This window comes from Amblyomma maculatum, chromosome 2, assembly GCF_055883805.1.
Source record: "Amblyomma maculatum isolate TAMU_Amacu chromosome 2, ASM5588380v1, whole genome shotgun sequence".
In the NCBI taxonomy this organism is placed as follows: Eukaryota; Metazoa; Arthropoda; class Arachnida; order Ixodida; family Ixodidae; genus Amblyomma; species Amblyomma maculatum.
In genome coordinates, this window is record NC_139345.1 from 69,147,448 (window position 1) to 69,156,332 (window position 8,885).

The 8,885-nt window shown below is 48.4% G+C and overlaps 1 protein-coding gene across 1 annotated transcript; it reads right to left on the reverse strand.

The window, feature by feature from the left end:
- Window positions 1-5,207: 5,207 nt before the first annotated feature.
- LOC146198935 (uncharacterized) lies at window positions 5,208-6,839 on the reverse strand. The gene is made up of 3 exons (XM_084592676.1): window positions 6,800-6,839; window positions 5,769-6,371; window positions 5,208-5,361 (listed from the first exon to the last, which is right to left on the reverse strand). The coding sequence occupies exons 1-2, from the start codon at window positions 6,806-6,808 to the stop codon at window positions 5,787-5,789; spliced, it is 594 nt and encodes a 197-aa protein (XP_084448802.1). The 5' UTR covers window positions 6,809-6,839; the 3' UTR covers window positions 5,208-5,361; window positions 5,769-5,786.
- Between the last annotated feature and the right edge of the window lie 2,046 nt (window positions 6,840-8,885).

An 8,885-nucleotide genomic window follows, 5' to 3' on the forward strand; every position in this document is an offset into this window, starting at 1 on the left:
TACTGCTTGCTCATCCTGAGCGTCTGCGATCGCATTGTAATGGCGCTCGCAGCTCAAAACGTAGGTAGCCCGTTTGACCTCCATCAGAGGCCCTATATACTCAAACTCCCCCCGCAATTTCAGTTTCTCTTATCTCTAACTGTCCGACAGCGAGAGGCGATAGGTGGGTGGAACTCTCCTCCCAAGCATACGTTGTGTGGGAATCTCACATGGTTGCCCGCCCTCTGCGCTTGCCTGCTATGGTCGCTGCATACGAAGAAAGCACCGCACACGTCTAGGCTGTTCCGTGGCAAGCACGTCGTTCCGTTTTATTCGATAGATGGACGCATGCACGCTAAAGAAACAGCGTGTAATGCCCACGTATTCGCTCATCGCGTTAGGAACCTCCCCCCCCTCCCCCCCCCCCCCCCCCTTCCTATATGTACGATTTATTTTTATCTTTTGGCAGTAAGAGGAAATGCTTCGGTCCCGGTGTGGGAGGGTAATGACACTCTGCAGACCTCTCTCTACTCATCTTTTTTGTTTAATTTGTTCTTTATTGTTATAAGTTACGTCTTCCTTCAGCCTTTCCAACAAAGCGGCAACGACAGGCAGGAATGTAGCTGCAGCAAGCAACAAGGCGAAGAACTCGAAAGTGAACTCCTTATGGGTAAACTTACGCCCATATTTAAAGTCAACGTCTGCGAAAGCCATAGGCGCGGGCGGTAATTGTTGGTTCAGAACAGCTGGCTGGGTTCTAGAAGGTATGCCGTTTAGGCCTCACAACTAATTGGGAACGTTCTTGACCCCGGTACAATTAGCCGTGTGTATTTGTGATTTTTTGCGAAAAAGTTCTATGGGTCGCGCAACAGGGGTGGAATAACATGCTCTACGTGACGAAAAAATGTAATGCGGGCGCCATTGTGCTTCAGCATAGATAAAGCAGGAAGATAAGAAACTGATCGAAACGATGTGGGTTTATTGTTTCATGGCGAGAGGAAAAGAAGTAAGGAACTGAACCATCGGCGCATTTATAAACGGCCATTATCATTGCAGAACCATCTCATATTCAGGCCGAGACCACCCAGCCTGAGTCAGGCGGCGCTTTCGGCGCCAGCAGTCAGTGCACTTTGCGATCACTTGTTCATTCGTGATCGCGCTAAATTCCTATGCCGAGAAAGCTTTAGCCATCTCTGAGATGTAGATCACGAGTAATTTGAGGTGCAAATGCGGCGCGCGCAAACTGAGTGACCCTGTATTGGCAATATACAGGTGGTGCTGATTGAGGGACTGAAATCTGCTAACATCAGCCGATTGGACAAGAAAAATTCGAGACCCCATTCTGCAATATTAGTAGCGTGCATTCAGCCGATAACGTTCTTTGACTAAGCTCTCCCGACGTAATATGGTCAGTTGTGGGCATCGAGAGAAATTGGAGCCCCATACGTCTGGTATGGTAAGGTATGGTAAGGTATGGTATGGTATGGTATGGTATGGTATGGTATGGTATGGTATGGTATGGTATGGTATGGTATGGTATGGTGTACGGTATGATATATGGGGTTTAACTTCTAAGAGATATTGCCTATATGAGACTTCTTAGTGAGAGTGACAGACTAATATCGATCGCATCTTTAATGTGTACTGACATCGCAGAGCCCCAAGGCTTTTTGCGTTTCACAGCCCTCGTGTTTGACAGCTAAGTTTCCCAGTGGCTGCGGGGGGTGTCATTTCCAGATATGGCAGTAATTGAATTAGAGCAAGAGGTTACTCTAATTTATTATTTACCTTTCCCTGTAATTATACTGTAGGGAATTACTTTTTCAAGTTGGTAATTTATAATGTAATTAAATATTGAGGGCAGTTTTTCTGAGTGCAAAAGTAATTCATTACATTCCAAATTACTTTTACCTACTTGCTAAACTGAATTTTTTTTTCTAGACATCACGGTAAAGTGCTGCGAAAGCAGGACCGGCGCGCGGCAAGCGTAGGCCAGGGTAACAGATCGGCAAAAAGAGACATAAGTGAGTAGTATGCGTCTGAGGCCTGCGGTGTCCCGTGCTGCTGGGCTACATACTGCCGCTATCCTAGGCTGTAGTCGCAACAATTCTCCAAGCAGCAAGATGGGGACGCAGAAGGGAAATACGGTGCAAGACGGCCTTCGTTTAAAACTAGATGAGATTGCGTACTGGTGCTCACTGTTACGTCGGCTAGGGCACTGTGTTACACTCGTCGCCACGGGGGGAGGGAGGGCTGGAATAGGGACGGGGATGGGGAAAACCATACGGGAATATCCGTGGCACGAACATTTTTGAGCACAATGTGCCGAGGTCGATTCCTGGGACCACGGAAACAATAAATAACCTGTTTCAGGAACTTCAACCGGTGGAGACAGCTCCGGGTCAGCAAGATGCCAATTTCTTCGCTTGTTTTTGCCTTGAGCACAATGATAGGAACCAGCTTTTGACCATGCTTTTTTTCCTTGTTTTTTGTTTTTCCCATTTCTTTATATGGTTATAACCAGTAGGAAAGAGGGAGAGAATAACTATCGGGGCTAAATTTTGCGGGAAGACGAAAGAATGTGCGCGTCAGGTCTGCAGAGGGGTTTTTGTTTTGTTTACTTTGTTTACATAATTTTTGCATGGATGAAAACGAGAAGGCTTATTGGTTTATTGGGTTTAACGTCCCAAAGCGACTCAGGCTGTTAGAAATGCCGTAGTCGAGGGTTCCGAAAATTTTGACCACGTGACTTTCTTTAGTGTGAACTGATATCGCACTCTACACGGTCGCCTTGCTTTTAGCCTCCGCACCCTTGGGAACAGCAGCCGAGCGCCCTAACCACTGCACCAGGGCAGCGGGGCGAAAACTGAAGAGTAGCTTAAAAATAATTGCCTTATTTCGCAGAAGTAATTGTAATATAATGCACTTAATTTTGGGAACAGTAATTAGTGATGTAACTTAAATACATTTTATCAGAGTAATTACTAATGTAATTCAATTCCTTTAAAAAATAATTATGACATGTATGAATGAATGTTTATAAAATCAGACAGGTGGCGCAGAAAGTTCTGCTTCGATAGACATGCGGGCTAAACTTCATCAGGGATCACCTATATAGTTTCTAATGTTAGACGCTCTCCTCCGCCAGGGCGCCAAGTCAGTGCCCCACTAAGAATCCAAACTTGGGTTTGTGTTCTATGTAGCTGTACGCTTATTTCAAATGTGAAGCTGGTAGCTAGAGCAGTGGACTGTAATATTTGATCTGCAGCCACTCGTAGACTGTTGTCGTATAGAGTATATGTTGTCACGTGTTCGCATGTTAAACAGCAGCAAAGCGGTGGCAAAATCCTTCGCACGAGACGTGCCTGCTATAAGGGGCTAACATTGGCGTTTTTCCTTTGAAGTCCTCAACTCTTTTATCGTACCGGCGGCTACCCTCTACCTTAGCTGCAATGTTTTCATCGCCAGGACTATCGGATCTTCATCGTTTTTGCCTCCACAGAAATCCTTCGGATTCTGGTAAGTACCAACTATGTTCCTTTGAGAATGTCACCTACTCTATCTACTCGCTCAGAAGGTATTGTTGATTCGCTTACCTTACATTGCATTTGAGATGCATCAGTCATGATCGCTTTTGAGATGTCATGCATCTATGGTGGGCAGTGACAGAAAGTGGCTGTTGCGCAGAATAAGTATCAGTGGGCGACTGAACTCCTAAAAAAATAATAGCTGGGGCACACAAAAAATAGGCGCCTTATGACTGAGGACTGACTAGTAAGCAGTGAGTAGCAATGCGTAGTAAATAGCTGTTTGATGTAAATTTAACACAGGACGCACGTTAAAGCTACATAAATTGGAATGCAGACAAGAGAAGTTGTCAACTTCTAGTGTATTGCGAAATGAATAACGCTGAATGTAAACACACTGTGCATGTAAGCGTTGCCTTTTGAAGTCATGCCACAAATGAAATGAAACTACACATCATCTGCTAATCAATATAAAACTAAACAATACAGGGATACTAGCGCAGGAATGCGGTCGTCCATGTGTTCAAGGCATATATATATAGCAGACAATTTCTATTCTCTCATCAAGACTGTTTTTGCTTGTTTTTTTTTTTTTTTTGTCCACACGACTCGAACTCGGCTTCTTGCAGAAGACAGCTCTGCACCCCCACCCGACAGTCTTAATGTCCGCTCTATTTTGTCTTCTGCATAATGACAAACTGTTGGTGCTATAGCATGGGCCCTTCTTCAATGGGCTCTTCTGGTCCAAACTCGAGGAAGGTGAAGCTCATGCGGGCTTAAAAGAAACGCATCTTGTTCTAGAGCTCTGGAAAAGGCCACACTCAACGAGTACCTCCACAGGTATACGAAGTGAATGCGTGCTACTCTGCCATGGCTTTGCGGTAGGCCAGAGTCCGCGCAGTTCTCTATTACAAACCGTGCTTGGACAAGAAGTCGCTAAAGTCCCGCCGGAGAACTGCGAACTGCTGACTGAAGTCGGGTTTAATTCGGCCTATCCGCTCATTCTGCTTTGAGCAAAGGAACTGTTACGATGTTTCCAGTGAACACACAGCCACCCTTGAGTGAAGTTTAAATTCGAAGGCAGCAAATCCCAGCTTGAAACTTTTGAAACAGGACTAATTTCTCGGAAATAACAAATCAGAAAGCTTTCCTTTAACCGAATAATCGAATTAGGGGAGACGCTTTGCCTGGGGTTGATTTCTTTTCTGTATTTACCTGACCCCGGTGCCCCGTGCACCTGACAAAACCCCCTTCATGCGCTACGCGAAGTTTATAACCAGTGGAGATGGCGAGCTGTTTTGACAAAGCGCCTTATCCCTGATTATGAATTTTACGTTAACGCTCTGGACGCTGTTCGCTAAACTTGGCATACATTACAGTTGCGCCAGGTGTATTAGCATTCATGATTTCGTTGTTACATCTTTCACTTCCTTTCTAACTCAGGGCTCAGATTCTGAGGAGAAAGATCAGGCGAAACTCTTTCGATCTCACCCCGGGGAGATTTCGACGCGCCGCCGTGGCCCACCCGCCAAATAACTTCGAGTTAGACATCTAACTCCACTCCTTGTGCGAAATGTATACATCCGACGGACCTCAGAGTGCCGCCGGGACTCTAAACCTAACCTCATGTAGGCATCGCGTTTCGCTCCTTTATGAGAGCTACAGGCACCGCAGCAAACTAATGAAAGAAGCAGACCAGTATTATGGAGCATGAGTAAACAAACGTAAAATAATTTATTTGTCCTATAAAGAGAGAGGGGAGGGCGAAGAAGATCCTGGTTGGCGGAACGGTGGCGCCCCTCCGGTGAAGATGCGTCTGGACACTCGCGCTCCACTGCCCAGGACCTCAGGTGTGCTGTAGGGGGAAGAAAATAGAGACCACAGGTTAAAGCACAGTTCTTCAGACCACAGACGAAGCCGGTGGTCTAGTTAGTTAAGAATAGGTGTGTTTAGCTTCGTTGCGCTTATGGCCACTGAATAAATAAGGCAATGAACTCGAGGAAAAGAGCAAAGCTATTTGGCTGCCGAAGCACTCGCACTGAAAGCTCATAAGAGGACAAATAAATAAATGGTAAAATCTGGCTCTTTCAGTCTTAAATGCGACCCTAATGTGTCACGGTTTATTTGAAAGCCTGAAACCCTCAGCGTTCTAGCACCCTTTTACTGAATACTGCGCCACGACCGTCATCTCCAGCCTTCTTTCACAGAAGAATAGTTTTCTGTTCCAAATCAAGTTTCAGCCTTTATTCAAGCAGCAGATACCTGAGATTTTGGGGTGATTCAACCGTAGAACTTTCCACCATAGCCGTAGCCGGCGTGGCCGAGTCCGTATCCGTGGCCGAATCCGTGTCCGTAGCCGTAGCCGACAGCGACAGGGGCGGCAGCGACAGCAACCTTGGCAACAGCGGGAGCAGCGACAGCGACGGGGGCAGCGACGGCGTGTCCGTAGCCGAGACCACCATAGCCATAGCCGCCATAACCATAACCGCCATAGCCGAGGCCAAGACCATATCCGTGTCCGACAGCGACAGCGGGAGCGGCAACGGCGCGGGTCACAGCGACGGCGGGTCCGAAGCTGTCACTGCGGTAGGCGTAGGAGCGGGCAGGGGCAGCGTAGGCCACCCTCGCGACAGCGGGGGCAGCGACGGCGACCTTAGCGACAGCGGGGGCAGCAACAACGGCGGGGGCAGCGACAGCGACGGGGGCAGCGACGGCGTGTCCGTAGCCATAACCGCCATAGCCGAGACCGCCATAGCCGAGACCGCCGTGGCCGTAGCCGCCATAGCCGCCATAGCCGCCGTAGCCGAGGCCGACGACGCCGGCGTTGGCGGAATAGGCAAGAGCCAGAACAACGAGGGCGGTGAACTGCAAGAAAAAACGGTTGGTGTTATGATAGCAGCGCGGCAGTTCGGACCCGCAGGAAGTGCGGGGCGACTTGTACTGTCATATGGAATTGGCCACGCGGAATTAGCTTTAACAGGGCTGCGCCTCGAAAGCGATCTTCTGGGACTTCTAGCACCTTATACCTTTAACTACAACGTCTCGAGCTTCGTCGTGTAGGTTGCAGACGTGACATCACATTCTCGGTGGGATCACTTCGGCTGTGCCCCTAATTGTTGCTCGTAGCCACTGGCTGTTGTTCATTTTCAAGGCATCTATCCCAAAGGTCGTGAATTGGTCGGATGGTAGGAACAGACACTGTTGACGTTGGCGGCGTATTTTCCTCCAAGGAATAATGGCTCTGTCCGGCCCACTGCGCGTTTGCCTAGGTGTGAAGCACGTAGGATACTCACGGTGTTCATGATGTGTGTTGTCTCGGTGGAGCAGGTGTCCAGACTGACTGTCCTCTGCTCCTGGCCAGGCTTATATACCTCGGCCAAGTGGCCGTTTCTCGTTTCACCTTCCGCGCCCTCGCCTTCGCCGCCACTGGGGACGCGAGGAGGAGGTGAGGCCGGCCGCCGCGTGCGTCTACGCAACATGCTTTCCGTTTATCGGCGAGCTATCGGATGCCGGGGCGTGTGTGGAATGGGCGGCGAATCTGGTTCAGGGAGAAGGCGGAGGCCCTCGGACAATACGGCGCCCCTTTCGCCGGCGTTCGGCCCTCGCCGGACGCCGTGGCGGTCAGCTGCGCGCCGTGAGCACCCTTCCTCGTTCTTCCTCTTTCCTTAGCACGCGCGCGCGCTCTTGTAATGCGCTGTCGCGTAGACTTTGGCCTCCAAGGAGCCGGTGGGGTGACGATCGCAGCTGCGGTATTCTTCTATTGAAAGGCGTGCGGAGAGATAACATGCGATCCCATGAACTTTGATGACGAGTGGCTTTCTGTGGCAACGCTTGTACGAACTTTCTGTGTGGTTCGTCTTGTCCCTCATTGGCATCATCGGCCTAATACATAGTAAACTTGACCCGTTCAACTACTGACCAAAGATGCCCACAAGAACGTGGGCTAATGGGCGGGCTAATCGTTTTTTTTTTGTATTTTAAAGAGCTGGTGCACCTCTACAAATTTATTATAAATGCGCAAATTTGTTTTCCTCTCCGTGTTTGCAGCAAGCGCTACCTGGTTGCGATTATGTTTGTTTGTTTTTTAAAAATACGGAATAAGCCTTCAGTCGCGAGTCAGCACTCTTCTTGCTCCCTCCATTTGCCTCTCGTCTGTGCTGCGTTTGTTTAAAGAGTGAATTGAAGTTCCTATACATTGTAAATTCGCAGCCTGTTGTGCAGGCCCCACGCTCTTAGGAAACGTAGAGGTGCCTTGCAGGCCTTCATCAGAGATGATGGCCGCTGCTGTCACAGGGTCTTTCCTCCGTCAGCGGACGTATGACTAGATACTTCAGTGCACGGCTTAAAGGCCGTCTTTCGGCACAGTATTCAGGACACTCACAAAGCACACGCGAAATGGTTTCCTTACTATGTCTCCCGCAGGGTTGCCATGTATGCGGATAACAAAAAGAAGGGTTTATACAGCAAGCCACATGCGACACAGGAAAGATTCATCTCATCGTGGTATAGCCTGGTGGAAGTCGGAGCTTTAGGTTAGGGTTCAGAGATAGAAGGCGTCGGTTCGAAATGTGGAATCGTGATTTCCCCTTCAGTGTCCGAAGTCTATTCGCAGCGTCTGCTCTTCAAAAAGGGGATGGACACGCGAACGCCCTACTTTTGGGACATTCGCGCTACTTTTTCATCGTTTGATTGCCTTTGATGTCGAAGCATCCAGGTAGCCACGAATAAATAAACTCGTGGCAATTACTAATTGCGGAATGGTGTAGCTCAGTAATTTACGCAACCAGTTGCTAGTTTCTTCAACAGGGAAATCACTGATCGCCCGCTACCTTGTAAAGCAAGAGATGCAAATGCGATACTTAGGCTTTGCGATTTTTTTGTTTTCACCTTCATTTTGAAAACAGCCCTCGCGCGCCTCTTTAAACGTTTACAGAGCAAACGTCGTCGCCTGTTTCGGATGGTCTTTTTCACCCTTTCGCTCATATGAGTTGGTTAGTGGGGTGGACTCTTGTAAACAGTGACAATGGTCCGCCCACGGCCGAATCTTTGGAAGTACTCTTCCATATGTGAAACGGCAATGGGGGAAATGTTTACCATGACTTTCCCCTTTACGCATATTTGAAAATGACATCTGTTTCGCAAGGATAGCCCCCTTTCTCCCCCGTCCCCCCGCACACACACACACACACACACACACAAAGAAAAGAGAACGCAAACAAACAAAGGTGACCTTTCTCTTCTTGACCGTTTTACTGCAGAGATGTAAATCATGTAAAGCCAAGATGAGATTGTCTTGGCTCAAAGGAGCGATATTCCGGGCGGTGGGCCCCTTTCATTGAACGAAAAAGAGCTTCGGTAAGTACTTTTTAAGATTCTTCA